We start from the raw sequence: 19,713 nt of genomic DNA on the forward strand, positions 1-19,713 counted from the left end.
CAGTTTTAATTCATGATTTCCTCCAGTCCAGACATCTTTCCGCCGCTGTGGGCTTTGCATAACTCTGCAATGTAGAGGGGGAAAAGATAATAAAATCATTACGAGTTCTCGCTCCATAGCCCAGCGGATTACGCTCCTTATGCAAACAGATGTTGATGAATTTACATAACAGAGAATCAGGCGGAGGAAAGCTCAGAGAGGAGGACACACGTAAACTATCCATGGTGTTTCAGCTCAGCCTGTTACTGCAGACATCATGACAGCAGGGAGTCAAGACTGACCCTGGGGTATTAACCGCTGACATTTCATCAGGGTTTTTCATGGAAAAGATCATCTTTTAGTTTCCACGCAAATGTAACCAATACTCGCATAGATTATCACACAATGGGATAGCTTTGACTGGCCTTTGGCTCTTTAATACTTCGGAAATCTGTTTCACTGCCATTTATAGGAAAACAGAAGGAGCTGATACAACGACAGAGTAACCAAATGAGCCTCTATTATCTTGAATTGATTATTTCAATCAAGAGTACAAACTGTCAACTTTATTAAATGTTAAATTATTTATCAAGATAAAAATGTCAAGCTTTCTCTTCCAAATGCAAAGATGTGTTCCCTGTTTATATATCTAATCAATTAAAATCGCTAGTTTTATGATCATAAAAATCATAATCCACTCAGGATACTCTCTGTGTTGTGCACTTTTAGCTGACACAGAAACACACACAATAAAACCAAAACCTCTGTATCTTTCTGTTTTTTTATTATCATTTACAAGCTGTAACACTTTACAATTTCTTATCCACATTAATGTTCTTCTACATAATCTTTATTTTACTTCCCACGGCAACATTTGTTGCATGTAATTAGTCCACATTTTTCAATAAACTCAATTCAATCATCATAAAGTTCATCTCAATTAGGACATGCATGCTATCGTTTAGAAATATTCAACATTTCCAGAGAAAGAATCGCCTTTTAATAAATGTATGTACTTATTTGTACCTTCAGGCAGAAACTCAATACAACCTTTAAAATGTTCCACAACTTTCATACATAATCGGAATGATCAATTATTATTATTCAACTTTGAAAGTGTTAAATCCACCGTGTTGAACTGCAGTGAATTGGCTATACTGTTATACTTCACAGTAAACAAAGGAAACAGAAACTCTACGCCTAACCTCTGACCTGACAGTATCAAATCTCTTCTGTCATGCTCAGATGGCAGTGTGTTATTTACAATATAAAGTGTACGCTCTGCATCTCTTTAGGTCATGCATGATCCTGATGCCCACCCATCACACCGCTGGCTCCTCCCAGAGAGTACAACTGGATGCAGCCACACCCTCCAACCCCCTTATACAACCTCCCAGCATCCCGCAGCAGGGCACACAGGGTCTCCACACACTGAGAGAAAGGGCTGCCACCTGGACCACGATAAACAGAACCGATACTGAGAGGAAGATAACATAACAGGAGGAAAACAGAAGGCTTGTTGCACCTTGGGTCGGCTGCTGGGTCTTGGATTAGGTGAAGCTATTGGCTGATGAACAGCAATCACCAAAATAAGGTTTGTACCTGGTGTCACTTTTTTCCTTTTTCTTTGGCAGTTGATTTCCTGTAATTGGAATAGTATTTGCTCCTGTTCTTTTGATCAGAAAACACACACTCGTACCATTTTGAGAAAAGGGCTTTATGCAGTCAGACAGTGATAATTATGTCAATCCCTGAGGGAACACATCCCACTCAATCTATCCTAATCCTAATTTGCTAGCACTGGCAAACACCAGCCAGCTGTGCTTCATCTGTCAGAAATTGTAAAAAGAAATGGTCATATTCATAATTACAACTTCAAATAGTTTTTTTTGTGTCTTTTGCAGAAATGAGTTTAGGGGCCGCGTGCGTTTTCTTGCGAGGAGGGAAGAATATTGTAAGTACATTTCTAATGGTGTGATGAAAGGTCTTGAACCAAAAATAAAAAGATGAGAGAAACCGAAATTGAGCATGCTGATGCCAGTGCTCCACCAGCCAATACACTTTAATCCGCAGTCTAATATGTGCACAGTTTAAATCTATTGTAATGTTCTGTATTGAACCAAAAAACATCAATTTTGTTAATTGAGTCTTACTACAAAAGACCAAACCAATTGCTTTTTCTCCCTTTGTGCAGACAAGACAGCTGGCTGAAGATGAGATTGAGGGTAAATACAATGTTCCTATTCTTCATATTCTCATGTTGGTAGATTAAACTCTTTGCATGTACCTCAATCTGACTGGGTGAATTTCTCTTTGCTGCTACAGAGCTTCGGGAAGCATTCAATGAGTTTGATAAAGACAAGGATGGGCTCATCAGCTGTAAGGACCTGGGGAATCTGATGAGGACGATGGGCTACATGCCCACGGAGATGGAGCTGATCGAGTTGAGCCAAAATATCAACATGAACCGTGAGTCCCACTCCCCAAAGAGAAACATATCTAAAAAACGTTTTTCGGCCGTAAACTGATGAGAAATCTCCAGTTAGAGAATCATTTGCAACGATGATTAAGAAAAGTCCTGAATAGTTTCTTTGGATTTCCCTTCAGTTGGTGGCAAAGTGGACTTTGAGGATTTTGTAGACCTGATGGCCCCGAAGCTTCTGGCAGAAACCTCCGGGATGATTGGGATGAAGGAGCTCAAAGACGCCTTTAAAGAGGTGAGAGTGAAAGGTTTTCTTAACATGAACTTTCCCAATTCAATGACTGAAAGATAGGGATACATAGTGATCTCATTTTCTTTGATTCTTCTCTTGTTTCTATGGTCAGTTCGATATGGATGGAGATGGAGAGATCACAACGGAGGAGCTGCGGTCGGCCATGAACAAGCTGATGGGAGAGCACATGAGCCAGAGGGAGATAGACACAATAGTAAAAGAAGCAGACGACAACGGAGATGGCACAGTAGACTTTGAAGGTAAGAAGTCTCAGGGAAATGGACTTCAATGATAGAGCAAATGTAATCACAATGATTTTATAAACTCTTTTTCTCTGCTGCAGAGTTCGTCAGAATGATGTCCCACGAATGAGCAGCTGAAAGAAGAAGAAATGACCTTTGCACCTCTACGGACAAGCTTTAATAACAATTCTGTCATTCTATAAAGCTCTTCAACAGATTATCTTTTTACATTAAGAATATATACTAATTTGTGATTTGAATAAAGTGCTGCTAAGAAAAGTGAAGCAATGTGAAGTTGTTCTCAGAGAGAATTTTACTATGCAACTATTGAAAGTGTCTATCAAACTAATAATGTTTTGCCTGATTATACCTATTTTATAAGTCATTTTGGATCATTTTGTTGAAATGGTTTGAATTTTTCAAATGTTTGTATTGTTAATTGTAGAATTTGATTGATTGTTTTTAGAGTACATTATTCATTTATGTATACAATCCAACAAGTAAAATCCTTGTCACAGATATCTTCCAGATCTCTAAATAAAACATCTAATGTAATCTTTTCCATTTTGTATATTTTGGTTTGAATGAATGCAACAGGCTTCATGTGTGGAACTGGAAAGGAAGCCAAGGACACTGTGCATGTATTATTCAGCATCATGTCTGCAAGAATTTTTATTTTAACTATTTGGTAAAAGGCTATCATTTGCCAAATGTGCCCAAAAACAAAAAATACTAATTTGTGCATGACTTCCATAATAAATCCACATGCATAACAGCACAAAACTCAATGGTTATATAATAATTTGGCATAACAATCTATGGATTTCGTGTACCAAAGCAGGGATTTGGAAAGCAAAAATATCAGCAATGCTGCTGCGCTGTGGGTAGATGAGGATTGAGTCATTTCTCTGCCGTGGCTTTGGTAGGACATCGGGATAAAGAGATTGTGTGACCACTGATTTGATAAGACTGCCACTCCAAAAACATCATAACTCTGACTTCCTGATTCGTGCAGAACAGATTTGTCGATATTAAGTGGAAAAAATGTTGGGAAAATGTGCTTCTACCAGAATATAGCCTTTTGAGTCATTCTTTCAATTTGGCTGTTCTCAGTACACATTTTTAGTGTTTGGGGAAATTTGTTTCAGTAAACATGCTTTATGGTGATGGTTAGAGACAACTTGTTCATATGATACTAATACTGATATCCAGTATCTGCCAAAACCAATCCGATAATGTATTTTCCCCTCTCTTATACAACCAAGCTGTTAACAATACATTTGCCCTTTGCTTAACCCCAGCCATTTAATAAACATAATGGTAAAACGAATATTTTATTTTCAGAAAACATACATAACCCACAACATGAGTCATTATTGCAAAACTGCTGCTTCCCCTTTATTGAAACGTTTTCACGCACTCGTGAAACATTGTGCAAAATCTGAGCATTAAGAATAACTTAAATAAAAAAGAAATGTGTAAAACTCTGGAAATATGCAAATCCGGTCCAATACTGGCCAAAATCAATGCATCGGCAATTACCACATTACCAATTAATCTAATCCGATAATACATTCCTTAAAACATCTGTCTATAACTGTCATTGGGTGTAGGAACATTTAGTTTTTTAGGTTTTTTTTAACCCTGGAATTGCATCAACTTTTGCACAAAATTGATTAAATAAAACATTATTTGAATGTTTATATTGTGCTGAACAATAAAAAGAAGCAGCATTTACACATTCAAAAGTCCTGTTTTGGGTTATCTATTTCTTTAATTTGGAGTAGAATATTTTTTTCCCAGTGTGAGCATGATGTTTTTAAAACATCTTCAGCAAAGTGCAGCCATACAAATGTTTTATCTGACTGTGACGAACTGATTTGTTGTGGGTTTAGAGACATGTTGTGTGTTTGTGTACATTACTGACCCAAATACCATAAAGAGTTCAGTGAGTGGATTCAGCCTCATCAGATTCAAACCATCCTCTCATTCTCTATTAACAAAATTGAAAATGTTATATTTAGTTAAAGTCAGCGGCAGAGGTTTTACTTGAGTAACATTTTGAATGCAGGACTTTTACTTTTAACAGAGTATTCCTACACTCGGGTACTTCAACAGCTTAGTTATTTAAGAGAGGGGGAAAAGATGGCAAAGGACTGATGTTGGCAGATATTATTTTGGTTTAAACATGAAAAAGTGATATTTGGCCATCCCAAGTATGAACCTGGACAGCACCCAGGCAAAGTATCCTAACCATAGCATACTGTAGTAATTGCATTTGCACTAATACAGAGTTATTATGTGGTCTGGAATAGCAGTTTGTGGTGAGCAAACACAAAAACATACAATTTGACTAAAATCTGCCTCAGAATTTCCACAGAATTCACTTCCCGCCCTGATAGAGGACCTGCAACAGAATACATCTCCATTGAACTGACAGCACATCTGAGCTTAAACACCTGTGGGGGATTTAGGGGTTGTAGACGGGACACTGTGCACCCTCACAGATGTTTTTGTATGGCAAATTTGACAAAACTTCCAATGGACGGACAGATGGGGAACAAGAGTTGACAGTACCAATTAACAAAAGTGAAGCAGTTCATGAAAAAACAGACCTAACTAAAGAAACACATCTGTCAGTTGTACTCCACAGATTGCATGCAAGGGGATAGAACTGTGGCAATATGCTTGAAAGATAAGTCACACATTGTCAGTTTTATGTCTCGTCAGTCAGACAGACAGGAAGCATTCATATTGTTTCATGGTTTTGTAATAAATGTATTGTAAGGGTGGGTGTTCCTAAAGAGGGTCCAACTCATCTGAGGGGTACCGTGCAAAGAGACGCCAACAAGGTCATAGTCAGAGTCAGATGATGTAATGCTCGCGTCCAGCCCTTTGCCCTCATCCTCCCTGATCCCTCTTACATCCAGCATCGACCTTTATCGCATAATCCACAATAATCTCTCTCTGTCGCTCTCTGAGTCTGAGGTAGCTACTCTGTCCAGCAGCAGCAGCAGCAGCAGCAGCAGCAGCAGCAGCAGCAGCAGCAGCAGCTTGTCGTGCACTTTTAATATGAACCGTTTGCAATCGTCTCCCAACATTGATAACCCTACGCTCAATTTTGTTTGTTTGTGCAGATTTGTTTATTTCAATCTCAGTAATCTGAGTGTAGGCTGCCTGGAGGGTATCTGCTGCTGCACCACCTGTCCTGGAGTCCATCAAACTCTAGTCTTTTCCTGTTTGCATTAATCTGTGAAATTGTTTCGTAACATTACATATGATCAGTGTTACATCATACCAGCAGCTAAACTGCTTTAACATGTTTTTGAGCTGAACCAATTTACAAAACAAGATTTTCAAGTGAAATTGTCGGAAGATTTTTTGAAAAGTTAAAGATATAACGGACTATGACGGACTGATTTGTTGTGTTTGTGTGCATTACTGACCCAAAAGAGTTCAGCGAGTTGATTCGGATTGATCAGATTCAAACAATCCTCTCATGTTCTATTTACAAAATGTAACATTTTATTTTTAGTTAAAGTCAGGGGCCAAGGTTTTACACGAAGAACATTTTGAATGCAGGACTTTTACTTGTAACAGAGTATTCTTACACTCTGGTAATTCTACTTTGACTCAAGCACAAGATCTGAGTACTTCCTCCCAGGGTCGTCCCTCCCTACACGCATCTCACAATGTCGCTTGGGACCCCAAATTGGCCAGGGACGGCCTTCCTCCTCTGGTCAGGGGTCCAAAGCTTAGAGCTTTGTCAATCCCTACTCTCCGCTACATTACTATTTGGAAACTCACATAAATCACTCTGAAAATTATTCTACGAAAATGGAATCACATTTTTCAAAAGATATACAAGAGTAACATTGCTACAACATTTGGATTATTAGACAAAGCACCATAGGAACTGAGATACAATGATGTATCTTTCCAAAAAAGCAGAAAGACACACAGTTGTTTAGTCGCTCTTTTTAGTCGTTACACATCTCTGTGAGTAGGTTATGTGTCTCTTTGCAGTTATTTTGTATTATATCAAAGTGGTTTTGTTGTCTTTGTAGATGAAGTGTGTCTATTTGAGTGAACGTTTTATTTAGGTGAAAGCCAGGGGAGTTCCTGACATTTTAAATTCCTAATTTATCCACCATGTAAATTATTGTTTACACTGTGACATAAATAGAACAGAGCCATTTAAATCGTTTTTCCACCAGCAGTACCTACTGCAATTACATATTTAGCTACTTGTAAATCATCAAGGGCCCGTCACTTTAACAAACGGAAGCCGGACATGGACATTCTGCTTCGCTCTCTGTCACTTCTGGAGAAATGTGTGCAACAAGAGAGCGCTACTAGTCTCCTGGCGATAGAGTGAAAGGCAAGAGAAAGTACGATTAGTTCACTCTTACACAAAGTTATGTTTCTAGTGTGTTTTTACTTATATCGGTGTGGACTGAGTGTGTATTAGTTGCTAATGTTAGCTTACTAGCTAGCCCTGCTGTTAGCTGCATGCTTCCCCAGCAGTCAGTGCCACTCATAGGTCATGTTAGACCCATAAATAAGGTTTGAAGTAGCGGCACTGCACTTTATTCATATAAAACAACCCTAAAGTTTGGGTTGCATGCCAGGTAATCGTCATACTCTTTGTCATTATTTTAGATATTGGACTAGCATTATAATTGTTGCTAACTAAACTCTTATTTACTTAGCTAGGACTTATAGCCTATTCGTTGTTTTCTGTCCACACAGGTCTCCACTGATGTTGACTGGATGTAGAAGCCCTTCTTGTAGATTTTTGTCACTCACCTATAGAAGACTTTGTACCAGGATCTCTCCATTTTCATCTCTCCCTCCACCAACTCACAGTCACAGCTTCTTTAGCCAACACACTTCAGTCCCCCCCTTATCTCCTCACTTCCCTCCCACCCGCTGCCTCTCTCTTTCTGCTCCCTGTCCCGGCTTGATGGAGCTGAAAGAGGTCCTGCAGGTGTTGGAGCAGCTCGCTCCTCTGTCTCTGGCCGAGTCCTGGGACAATGTGGGTCTCCTGGTGGAGCCCAGCAAACCCCGGCCTGTTAAAACCATCCTGCTGACCAACGACCTCACAGAAGGTGTCATGGATGAGGCCGAGGCCATGAGCTGTGACCTCATCATCTCATATCACCCCCCATTGTTTCGGCCTTTCAAGCGTCTGGTTCAAAAAGATTGGAAGCAGCGATTGACCATCCGGGCTGTGGAGGCCAGGATGGCGATCTTCTCCCCTCACACTTCGTGGGACAGCGTTAAAGGAGGAGTGAACGACTGGCTGGCTGGGGGATTGGGTAATATGTCATTTTGAGTTGTAAATGTGTCACACTTGCATATTTAATGAAGGCTAAAATGTTGTGACACCTCACTGACCCACTCTTCCGACCCTCATCTTGTCACCCTGGGTGTCTTATTCCGCCCTCTTTGCCTCTCAGGTAGCGGCCAGGTGTCCGTGCTGAGTCAGGCCCACGCAGCCGCCTCCCATAGCCACAAACTGGAGTTCACAGTCAAGAGCACAGAGGAACTAAACGCTGTGATGGAGGAACTGAAGGCTTGTGACAGTGACACAACTCTACAGCATTCAGCCGGCAGGTCCCGTACATGTTTGCATTGACCAAAGAAAAGTGTATAAATAACTAAATAAGCACCTCACATACTCACTTCAAAGGAATACTTCACCACTAAAATTATCAGTTGTATATCTTTTTCTCACATGGATCAGACGGCGAACAAAGAATCAAAAAACAGAATTTCTCACTGTTCAGGCATGTGAGAAAAGCAAATATTTTTACATGGGGTTGATAATTGTTAAAGAAATTACATTTTTTTTTTGTGTGAAATTATCCTTTAATTAAAGACCATCTTTCTAGTTTTGCATGTTTTCACTTTTAACCAAAATGTCTGTATAAAGACTTGTTTATTGTTCTGGGTTTGATATCAAAGCCAATGAATCCAATGCAGTTGTAGAGATGACTTTCACACCTTTGATACGTTTAGATTTTAAAAAATAATCTACGTTCACCCAGGCATTTTAGCACCGTTTCAGAAATGAACCCTATCGATACTTAACGCGCTGAAAAAAGTATTACACATAACCAATCATGTAGACTGGGCATGCCTTTCTAAACAGGAAGCAGATTATCTACTCAAAAAAAACAAAGGAGTATTTTTGTACTATTATAAAAGCTTTTGTTGGTGGCGTAAGATCTGCCTTTATCTTCTCCGACACACAGCCAGCACCTTTACCAAAAGCTGGTTACATAACTTCTACATCAAAGTAAAGGCTATAAAGGAAGCACTGATTGGGAGTTCCACACAATAGTAAAAAGAACAGAAGCTTATGTTGATAAGAACATAGTCAGGGGAATTTGATGTATAATTTTTTTTGAAAGTAATAGATTTAAACATGCAAAACCTATCAGTCCTTTTGGTGAATGACAGGTTGTTTGTCCTCACTATTAACAGACCAGACAACAGCTGGATCCATGTGAGCGTGACCTGCAGTGACTCAGCGCTGACCCCTAGTGTCCAGACTCTGTTACGACACAATGCTACCAGCCTGTCCTTCAGCATCCTCAAGTTAGAAAAGGTACAGAACACACACGCACAAACACACACACACATTCACGATAAACCAAGAAAACATTACTTTTATTCAGTATAAACCAATCAGGATAGAACAAATACTACTTTAGGATGGAAACAAAGCTCTATCTTGATTATTTCACAAAATAGTTGTGGATAGTTATATACTTATGATGTGATATACATGCATAGTGTTTATTTCTTGTTCACCTTCCACTCCCTGCAGCCTCCTCTCCCGGGTCACGGCCAAGGACGACTTAGTGTTTTGGACGAGCCGGTGACCGTTTCAGCAGCCATCCAGAAAATGAAGTCCCACCTGGGTTTGAGTCACCTCCGTTTGGCTCTGGGAGCAGGACAGACACTAGGTAAATACTTCTCAGAAAGACAGGAGGTTATTGTGCTGGTGTTATTAGTTGGATAAACACGTAAACAATGTAAAGTATGACAGTATAACACCCACCCATTAGGAGAGCCTGGGAGCTGTAGATGTCCTGAATGGTCTGCAGTTTCTCTTTTTTTAAGTCTAAAACCTGATTTTGGAATATCATAATAAGCTCTGCCAGAGATTTCAGCCTGGACTTGGCTTCTTTGGGGTTTAAAAGCTCACACATTAATAAAACCCCAAACGTGTCCTTGAATTGTATTATGGTATGTTTCAGAGTCCTCTGTGGGTACCGTGGCTGTGTGTGCTGGATCTGGAGCCTCAGTACTGGGCGGAGTCAAGGCAGACCTCTACATCACAGGTACATTTAAATAAAAATCTAATTTCAATGTCATAAAAAAAATGGTGTATTACTGTCAATGTATTGGCTTGATTACGCCTGCTGATGTAATGATCATACAGGTGAGATGTCCCACCACGAGGTTCTGGACGCCGTGGCGATGGGGACTAACGTCATCCTCAGTGACCATAGCAACAGTGAGCGGGGTTTCCTGGCAGTGTTCAGGGAGAAGCTGGCTGTGCGTCTTCCTGACAGTGTGACTGTGGCGGTGTCCAAGACAGACAGAGACCCTCTGGAAGTGGTCTGACCGACGGGGAGCTACACTTGTTGTCTGTCGGATACATGTTCACTGTTTTGATCGGATAAAATAAAAGATATTACCAAATCACCTTCTCAGGCTGCACGATTTCAAAAAATAAAAAACGATTATAGTGACTGATATTGCGGTATGATAGACAATATTAGATAATAGTAATTCAATACTACTATGATAATAGTACAATATAGGATCTGTACCAACAATTTTATTTTGATTAATTCTGTAGAATACCGTTTGTAATGCTAGACTTCTCTGCAACACCACAATACTTCATTTAGAATAATTTCCTATCTTTTTCTATTTGTGAGATTCAAATAGGTGTGTGTGAAATGACTGCATTAAATATATATTTTCCACGCAAAGTCTTTGTCGAGCAACATCTAAGCTATCTAAAGAGTAATACATGTCTTCTGTCTTAATGAAAAGTGCTTATTTCTGGCACAATCTTAGTACAAATGGGTTCTTGCCTGTTGGATGAGACAAAATATGCACAGTGAAAGCAGATAAAGCGTGTAATCTGACAACGTGTTTTCTGCATGCAGAGAATTTATTTATGAACAACACACAGTATGTTTCAATCCCAATAATCTGTGACATCAAAAATCCCTCTTTGTTGTGGGGAGACAGCCACAGACTTCCCCTAAAAGCAACAGTGTGTGCATCGTGCACAGAGCAACACTAATCCTCGTCAGATTACAATGCTTGTTGCTCCATTGTAAACATGCTCGAGGAATTCAGACAACCCCCTGTCATGAAGGAAGTGTTCGAACAGCAGGAACATCTGAGCCAGCAATGAACATTTCAAAACAAAAGCCTTTGATGGTGTCCTTTCCTCCCCGGTAACCTGACCTTTAGGCCTCAGTGAGCAAACAAAGGTGGATATCAAACCACTTAGCACATACATGTCGGGAGCAGGCCTATGGTAATCCTTAATGCACTGTCAACAGCACACACCACCTGCCCCCCACTCCAGTAATGGTACAAAAACAAAACAACTAACAATCCTCATCATGGCTTGTAACAGAATCTGGTGGCTGACACACCTGTTAGTTCGTAAAAACATTAAGAGACGTCACACACACCTCGCTGCCCTCATCAAGGTAATGACCTTTCTCTCAGCGTGGCGTTCACACCTCCACTTCCCCTTCTAGATTGTATCCCCTCCAACACACACACAGACACAAATGGAGAAGGAAAACAACAACTACAACAACATTTATACTTCACTCCTGGAAACGGTCTCCAGCTGTCACTCTTTAAAGTTGTCTATGAGCAGGTAGATTTGCTCCTCAAAGCTTTTAAAGAAGATGTTCTTGCTTTTCCAAGTAGTTCAGATGAATCCTTTATTTAAAAGCCTCTATGATCTGTTCCTAGAGTTCTCAAAAAGCCTCTATGATCTGTTCCTAGAGTTCTCAAAAAGCCTCTCTGTCAGTCCATGCATAATCAAGTCTCTGAGGAAGATTTGTTGTGATCTATGTTTCTTTAAGGACTTTAAGTTTTTTGGCAGGTAAAAAGCAGCCTACTATTTCATTTACATTACATTACATTGCATTTAGCTGACGCTTTTATCCAAAGCGACTTACAATAAGTACATTCGACCAGGAAGACACAACCTTGAAGAAAACAGAATCATATAAGTACATCAGGTTTCATAGAGCCAAGCATTTCAAGTGCTACTCAACTGGCTTTAGATAAGCCAGTCCTTTATTAGTATATAAGTGCTCTGTTAGCAGTTCTATGTTAGTAATTGTATCGCTCGAAGTGGAGTCGAAAGAGATGAGTTTTCAGTCTGCGCCGGAAGATGTGCAAGCTTTCTGCTGTCCTGATGTCAATGGGGAGCTCATTCCACCATTTTGGAGCCAGGATAGCTGGAGACATGTCAAATCCTACTCTACTAACAGGTTTCAATACATAAAATGGTGTACTTCTAAAGCCACACAGGTGCACTGTAATTTTAGAGATTTCATTTAATGTTTCTCTACCCAATGACATTTAATTTGAAAAAAAAGTACCTTTGAAGTTTCCTGAAGGTTTATGTTTGAATAATGCAAATGAAGCATTATCTAAGGCCAACGTTTAGTGAATTTATGAGATATCTACGGACACAAATAGACAAATTGTAGTTCAATAAATACTGAAATGTGTATATAGGATGTTTTCTTTCAACTAGTCTGAAAGACAACATGGTACAATAGCAAAACAGTTAAACATCTCAAAAATTAAAAACGGTGTTGGCCTTTTTGGCCTTGCAGTCGAGTAATCTCACATTGTGGTATCACTGCATTAGCAAGTGAAGGATCTAAATATCCTACACAACAAACTAATGTACTGCCTGGTACCAACAGAGGTTTGTCTGTGTGGTCCGCATTGTCTCCTTCACCTGAAACCCTGTCTGCACACCAACTTTTCTGTTATGTGGCAGCATATTTTGCACTTGAATCAATGTGGACACTCCAAGAAATGCTTTCGCAGAATCAGCTGTAATACCATGCTCTTACCTGAATTCAAACGTATTCATATAAACTTCTACACACTCGTGTTTTTGTTGGGGACAAATTGCAGCCGTCGGCCAAACTGTCTTCCTCTTCCACCTTCATTCAAGCCCGACTCCCTGCAGAGTGCTGAGAGGAAGAAACATGTCATCAAGCCATCAAACAGCCACAGGGTGGCTGCAGTGAAGCAGATTTATGTGTACACCTAAAAAAGTCATTTAAAGTAGGCAGCATTTCGAATAATTATTACAGACAAACTTAAAAGTAAGACTACAAATTGCAGTTGTCTGTTTTGATATCACATGAACACACATATACACACATGTACTGTACCTATTCAATGCTGAATTAATGACTAAAGCATTGTATTTATATTTAAATGTATTGAACACACTGCTTCTGTAACAAAATCATTTCCCAAATTGGGATTAAGTATATATCTATCTATCTATATTGAAACATTTTCTATATGTATAACAGATTAATCAGAACCAGTTGTTCATGACATGCAGTGGTGGAAGTCTTCAGCTCCCTTTTAAAGTAGAACATCAACATCACAAAGTAAAAATACTCCGGTCAAAGTCCTCTAAAAGTACAGAAATATAGGAAAATCACGTTTAAAATGCAAACATTTCAAAGTATAAAAAATGACATATAATAAGTTATTTATTTGTGTATAACATAAACGTAGTAGCCATATTTTAACGATGCAGGTGCAGACTTTTGTTTCCTTCTTGTTGTAAAATGCTTCAATGCAAAGTATCTACAGCAGTAAAAGAGTCATAGTGAAGTAAATTGCACAATATTTGAATCTGAAATGTAGTGAAACGTATTTATAAAGCCCTCAAAAATACAAATAACTCAAAACACTATTTAAGTTTAGGTATTTATCATACCTCTAGTGACACGCAATGACACACATCACATAAATGTTCCTCCAGACACTAAAGTAAACCCTAGATGTTGCGAATCACCTCTCTATATGACCGGGTTGTTTGTGTTTGTGGAGCGGGGACAGAAGGCAAGATGAGGGCGAAGTGTGGAGAGAGACAGGGAGGCAGAAGAAGAGCCATTTGGCCTCAAGTGTGAAGCTCCACACACCTATTTAACAGAGCAAGACACCACTGCAGGCATTAGAAGCAAAGGAAGCAGAGGGATAGGAACCAATCTGAAGAACATAACGAAGAAGAGGTTTCCAGTACAAGAGGAGATTGACCCCAAGGGAACAGGGAAGGAGTCAGCAGAGGTGGAGAGGGACATGTTACTTTGAAGCAGCTGAAGAGGACGAGTAAAGAGACAAACACACAGACGAGGACGATGCTGAGCATGGAGATGTACCCCAGTTTGACTCTGGGACCTCAGAGGATCGGAGACTGCTTTTACAGAGGTGAGGAAGAGTGTGTGTTTGTGTGTGTAAGGCAAAAGGAGAATGGACATTTAACTTTTTGATTACTTTCCGTCAAACTAAATGAGCGCTAAATCAAGCTTATTCAGGTGTGACATTGAGGAAATAGGGAACATAGTCAATCTAATAAATGTGTGTTTTCAAGGAATTGACTAATGTGTTTATAATGTGTTACAAATAAAAATGTTACACAGTTCAATTACAATTTTCTTTACATTTTAATCAGTTGCAGCGTAAATGTTTCTTCATCTTTTTCAAAGTTATCTTGAATAATCTTCAATACAAGTTTGAGAATCATCACTGTTGAGGCCGTTTAAAACATGTGTTAGATAAGTAGTAACAGATGATCAAATTGAATAAGTTACATTGCTTGAATAAAATAATTAAAAAAGTTACATTCGTCTATTCATTCACTTTAAACACATTAAATAGTATTCTGCTACCTTTTATATTTCAATTTCCAAGACTATTGTACAAATGATCAAACGTAAAGGTACACGACAAACATTTGCACGCATATTTGCTTTATTTCAACCATTTATCTAAATGTTTTTTTCCTGGATTTATGTGTTTCCACAGATCGGCCGGCTCCAGCTCACATGCCGATGTTTCCTCCCGCCGCCTGTGACATGGCGGCAAAAGCCCTGCCCCAAAGGATGCTGCCCCCTCCCCCGAATGACCCTACCACCAAAACCCCAAAAGATCAGGTGAAGATGGAGCTGGAGAACGCCTCTCTATGGAAACAGTTCACCACAGTTGGCACAGAGATGATCATCACCAAGAAGGGCAGGTGAGAGAACATCAATCTTTGACTCCTCCTCCTGTCTTTACTTTGACTCTTTTGAATTCTCCAATCTGACTGTTTCTTAAATCTGAAATCTTTGTCCCCCCCTTCTCTTAGACGGATGTTCCCCGGGCTGAGGTTAAAGCTCTCTGGCCTGAACCCATCTCTCCGCTACCTCGTCCTCCTGGACATCGTCCCATTGGACAACTCCCGCTATCGCTTCCAGGGTGGAGCCTGGCAGGCTGTTGGCGGGGCCGAGGCCAGGCTGCCGGACCGGGTCTTCATCCACCCGGACTCACCTGCCACAGGCGCTCACTGGCAGAGCCGCACCATCTCCTTTCACCACGCCAAGCTCACCAACAACACACTGGACTCCCAGGGACACGTGCGTACCAAAGACTGCACACACAAACACACCGCCCAATCTTTAAGGGTAGGTTTGTCTTTATGGTGCATTTTGAGTCAATTTCCTTTCTTCTATTTCCAGATTATCCTGCACTCGCTGCATCGCTACCAGCCCAGGATTCATGTGATTGAAGCCAGAGACGTGCTGAGGTGGGGCGGAGGGCAGCACTCCTTCGTCTTCCCTGAGACCCAGTTTCTCACAGTCACCGCCTACCAGAACAACAAGGTACCGTTATACTACATTTATATAAAGGAAAGGGGAGAATATGAGTTGCAAAGAGTGCAGTCCAAGATTAAGAATGATTTCTATGCGCCAATATCTTAAGCAACAATATTCATCAGAGCAAAATAAGAGATTAAACGCGAAAGAAACAAAGAACCAAAAGCAGAAGTCCAGGGAAGGTAAACCAACTGCTTTATCTTTTATTGTTTTCAGATCACAGAGCTGAAGATCAACTCCAACCCCTTCGCTAAAGGCTTCCGAGAGGATGGCATGAACAGCAAAAAGTAATTCACAGCAAATAGAAACATAGATCACACCTTTGCATACATGATGTTGAGGATCTAAACTCATTTTTCCCTTCATGCAGACAAAGAGACGCAAGACAGAAGCGCAAAATATGTGACGGGACAGAAACCTTGGATATTGGTAAGAAACCTTAATGATTCATTTGCTTATTATTCTAATATGACTATACTCACAATGTCATGGATTGCTTTATATTAAACTACTTTATTTTGCCTCCCTTAGTGAACTGTGATCCATGCGACTCTACTGACCTTCAGCCACAGCAAATGACCTCGGCCACAGACCTGCAGGCCCTCGCTCTGGCCTCTCTGCCCCCCATGCCCAACCCCTCCTGTGGGTTCAGACCAGAGGAAGCCCCCTATCAAGCCTCACTGATCCAGGAACAGCCGCTAGATCTCGGCCAGGCATTTATTGCCTCGCACATGTCCGATATCGGCATCTCCATGGCCAACGGGATGCAGGACATGCCGGGGAGTGAGGTGGCGAATTTGATTGAAGGGTAGGTGTACAGAGCGACAGAGGGATGTGTTCTTGTGTAGCGTTGCATTTTAGAAATATGTCCATCATCGGTTCATATGCAGATCAATTTCTCAAAGTCCAGGGTCTTAAATTGTCTTGTTTTTCAATTATATTGAGATAAATATGATTTTCAATGCAGAACATCTCCATGTTTGAGATGCTTGAAACAACATTTCTAATATATGTTTTTATTCTTCTCTACAGATCAGACACACAGGCTTACACCTCCAACTTCTCTGCTGTTCAGGCCAACTCCTCTTTCCCTTTAGCACCTCTTCCTCAGTCCTCCTTCCTCCCTGTTCCTGACTCATCAGATACATCCAATCCTCAGACTATCGACTACACCCCCATCCTCTCCTCATCCCCTACACTCTCCTCCTCCTCCAACACTCCCTTGCTGCAGCAGACCACCTTCACCTTCCCCACGCCGCCTCCTTCTAACTCCTCCTCACCGCAGCCACTCCTTTCCTCCTCTCCCTCCTATCACACCATGCCTGAGACAATCAGCCCACACACACCTGCAGACGCCTCCTTTCATGCGCCCCCTTGTCAGTCAGGTCTGCAGGATCAAATATCTGCTCATTCTCTGCTCAATGACCAGCCTCTGCAGGGAGACTCGATCTCCAGTGCAAGTAATTCTCCCATTGATCAAACGTCAGCGGTGTTTATCTATCCAAATAACCTTCCTGTAAATCCTGCTCCAGTTACCGCTCTCTCCAACTACAACCTCCCATTAGCCCCCAGTCTCCCATGCTCCCTTCCCACTCATGGTACATCTTTCCCCTTCCCCTCTGTCTCGCCACACATGCAATCATTTCCAAACATGTCTTCCACCCCTTCCCATCATGCCTTTAACTTCCAAAATCTTAGCCACCAAACCCAAGCCTTCCCTCCCTCATCCTTCTCTCATCCGTCATCCCTCCCTCACCCCCACCCTTCCTTCCAGCCTTCCTCATGCTTGGCTGTGCCCTCTTCTTTCCAGCAGTCTGTCTCTTCAGCTCCTTCAATGCCACCAACAGCCTATCCTCAAAACCTGGCCAATCCCTCCAACTCCTCGTACCCTCAAGTTGATATTAGTGGTATCCCACAATTCAATCCTGCCGCCCACTATCGCCCGGAGATGGTACGGCACCACCCGTCTCTCCTGCCTCAGCTGGATCCATCACTTCCCTCCAATCTCCCCTCCTCCAATCCTCCCCAGTCGCTCTATTCTGCCTTCCCGTCATACCCTCTTCGGCTCTGTCAGGACCCCCATCCATCCCTTTCACTCCCGTTCAGGCATCTGTACAGACAACACCAGCATGTACACGCCCACCCCCAGGGGTCTTACCTGGATATGAGCACAAGAGCTGTGTATTAGTATATAGTAGAAGATTAACGGCTTGATAATGGCGCTTTTAGGGGGTTTAGCAATGTGTAGCATTAGTTTAAGTAGTCTAATGTACTGTTTGTGTGTGTGTGTGTTCACAATAATTCAGCAGAGGAATGAAATTTAAGTTTGTATATATAGCTGTTGAACATTTTTTTATGAAATATCCATTCCAGTGTGAATAATAAAAAAAATGCCATGTCCACGACTTTTGTGATTCTATTTTTTCCACTGAAACACTAGACATGCTAAAAGTGAGCTAGCTAGCCAGGTTAGCTGTTTCTGATCTTTTTGCTAACCTACCTAACACAATGCTATTCTTTTTTAGTGTAAAAACTGTCAACATCTTTAGTCGTCGCCAATCTCAAGCCCTTCCTTTGACGTGTCTCTTTTTTACTTGGTGAAATAAAATAAAATAAAATAATGTTTCTTCAGCAAAGTTGCTATCTGCTAAAAATGCTGCTTCAGTTGAGCGGTCATCTTTGATAGCTATGATTACTTGGCACCTCTTTACATTTCTGCATAATATCCCAAGAGTGCCCAAACTTGTCTTCATAAGAATGATGATACTTGTAATTTTTGGAAAACTATAAGTATTTTCATGCCAGGTTGGTTAGCAGTGTCAGCATAACACAGATCTGAGTGACATGTGTGTGAAGTTAGAGGACTTTCTGTCAGGTCAGAGAACTGTACCTTACAGCAGGCAGCAGTTAATAATTTCCTCTCCTGGCTGTTTTTTTGTGTCTTTTTGGAAATATGTAATTCTCAACCCCCCTCAGAATATAATTGACCTCTCTGGGTGTTAGTCACTTTCCCCCTGGGTGTTAGGATTTGTCTGTGTTTGTATTTTTCGTGTCCTTTTCTATCTTTGGGTTTCCTGTTTTATTTTGTAAAGTGTTCACCCCCGTTTCCTGCCTGTTTGCTTTCTGTCGGTTTCCCTCTCTGATTACCCAATTGTGTTCACCTGGTACCTATGTGTTTTCTCCTCCCTCCTCACCTGTCTCGTGTTTATGTGATTAGTCCTGGGTGTATTTAAGTTCTGGGTTTTCTGTCTCTCTTTGTCGGGTTGTCTTGTGATTTGGCTTGTCCTCGGTGAGTGTGCTGTCTGTGTATATATAGCCTTGAAATAAAGGAATTATTTTGACTTTGATCTGCATTTGGGTCCTGCCTGCTTCACACACCGTAACACTGGGTTTCTTAAAGAGTTCTTGATTTAATGCAGGCATGTGCATTCACGCAAGCTTGAACAAAAATGTAGCATTCCTTATTCCTTATTTCAAAATACCTAACGGATCACAGCATTAACTATTTTTCAATGTTAGAAATGTAATAATTTTAAATTAAAATGTATAATCATTAATGCTAAGAGTTGAATTCTTTAACTTGACCCACTTTAATTGCCATACCATCTGACTGCCTAACCAAAGCCTTTTACAGCCACATTTGTTCCAAAACTGGCAAAAAGAAATACAGATCCTAGTAAAAAATAATTTCATACATGACCAAGTTAGCTTTTAATGTGATTTTGGCTGCTTTCAAACCTTTACATAATACAGTGTATACGTCAAACTTAGGGAGCACTTGTGTGTTGATGCTAAGGGTCAACTTGATGTTTACCTAAA

General features: G+C 40.7%; 3 protein-coding genes across 4 annotated transcripts; all 3 read left to right on the forward strand.

The window, feature by feature from the left end:
- Nucleotides 1–1,885: 1,885 nt before the first annotated feature.
- On the forward strand, nucleotides 1,886–3,065 carry cabp5a (calcium binding protein 5a). The gene is made up of 6 exons (XM_034108003.1): nucleotides 1,886–1,933; nucleotides 2,174–2,204; nucleotides 2,305–2,448; nucleotides 2,587–2,696; nucleotides 2,806–2,953; nucleotides 3,037–3,065. Exons 1-6 carry the CDS (start codon nucleotides 1,886–1,888, stop codon nucleotides 3,063–3,065), a joined length of 510 nt encoding a protein of 169 aa, XP_033963894.1.
- Nucleotides 3,066–7,213: 4,148 nt separating this feature from the next.
- nif3l1 (NIF3 NGG1 interacting factor 3-like 1 (S. cerevisiae)) lies at nucleotides 7,214–10,658 on the forward strand. 2 transcript variants are annotated; one of them, XM_034107505.1, is made up of 7 exons: nucleotides 7,214–7,326; nucleotides 7,688–8,256; nucleotides 8,398–8,554; nucleotides 9,428–9,551; nucleotides 9,774–9,912; nucleotides 10,207–10,290; nucleotides 10,392–10,658. In XM_034107505.1, exons 2-7 carry the CDS (start codon nucleotides 7,698–7,700, stop codon nucleotides 10,574–10,576), a joined length of 1,248 nt encoding a protein of 415 aa, XP_033963396.1. In that variant the 5' UTR covers nucleotides 7,214–7,326; nucleotides 7,688–7,697; the 3' UTR covers nucleotides 10,577–10,658. The 2 variants fall into 2 exon arrangements, with proteins under 2 accessions (XP_033963396.1, XP_033963397.1); XM_034107506.1 differs by having other exon boundaries at nucleotides 7,214–7,316.
- Nucleotides 10,659–14,397: 3,739 nt separating this feature from the next.
- tbx6 (T-box transcription factor 6) lies at nucleotides 14,398–18,062 on the forward strand. Its single transcript, XM_034106841.1, is given in 9 exon segments — nucleotides 14,398–14,467; nucleotides 15,065–15,275; nucleotides 15,387–15,654; nucleotides 15,757–15,900; nucleotides 16,111–16,181; nucleotides 16,265–16,323; nucleotides 16,426–16,702; nucleotides 16,927–18,010; nucleotides 18,012–18,062. Coding segments are annotated over 9 exon segments (2,235 nt in total).
- Nucleotides 18,063–19,713: the final 1,651 nt, after the last annotated feature.

Source organism: Pseudochaenichthys georgianus, chromosome 19 (assembly GCF_902827115.2).
Source record: "Pseudochaenichthys georgianus chromosome 19, fPseGeo1.2, whole genome shotgun sequence".
Taxonomy (NCBI): Eukaryota; Metazoa; Chordata; class Actinopteri; order Perciformes; family Channichthyidae; genus Pseudochaenichthys; species Pseudochaenichthys georgianus.

Coding starts and splice junctions, on each gene's coding strand:
- cabp5a (XM_034108003.1), top strand. CDS start 1,886: ATGAGTTTAGGGGCCGCGTGCGTTTTCTTGCGAGGAGGGAAGAATATT. Junction 1,934..2,173: donor TGCGAGGAGGGAAGAATATT/GTAAGTACATTT, acceptor CCCTTTGTGCAG/ACAAGACAGCTGGCTGAAGA. Junction 2,449..2,586: donor CCAAAATATCAACATGAACC/GTGAGTCCCACT, acceptor ATTTCCCTTCAG/TTGGTGGCAAAGTGGACTTT.
- nif3l1 (XM_034107505.1), top strand. CDS start 7,698: ATGTTGACTGGATGTAGAAGCCCTTCTTGTAGATTTTTGTCACTCACC. Junction 8,555..9,427: donor CTACAGCATTCAGCCGGCAG/GTCCCGTACATG, acceptor CACTATTAACAG/ACCAGACAACAGCTGGATCC. Junction 9,552..9,773: donor GCATCCTCAAGTTAGAAAAG/GTACAGAACACA, acceptor CACTCCCTGCAG/CCTCCTCTCCCGGGTCACGG.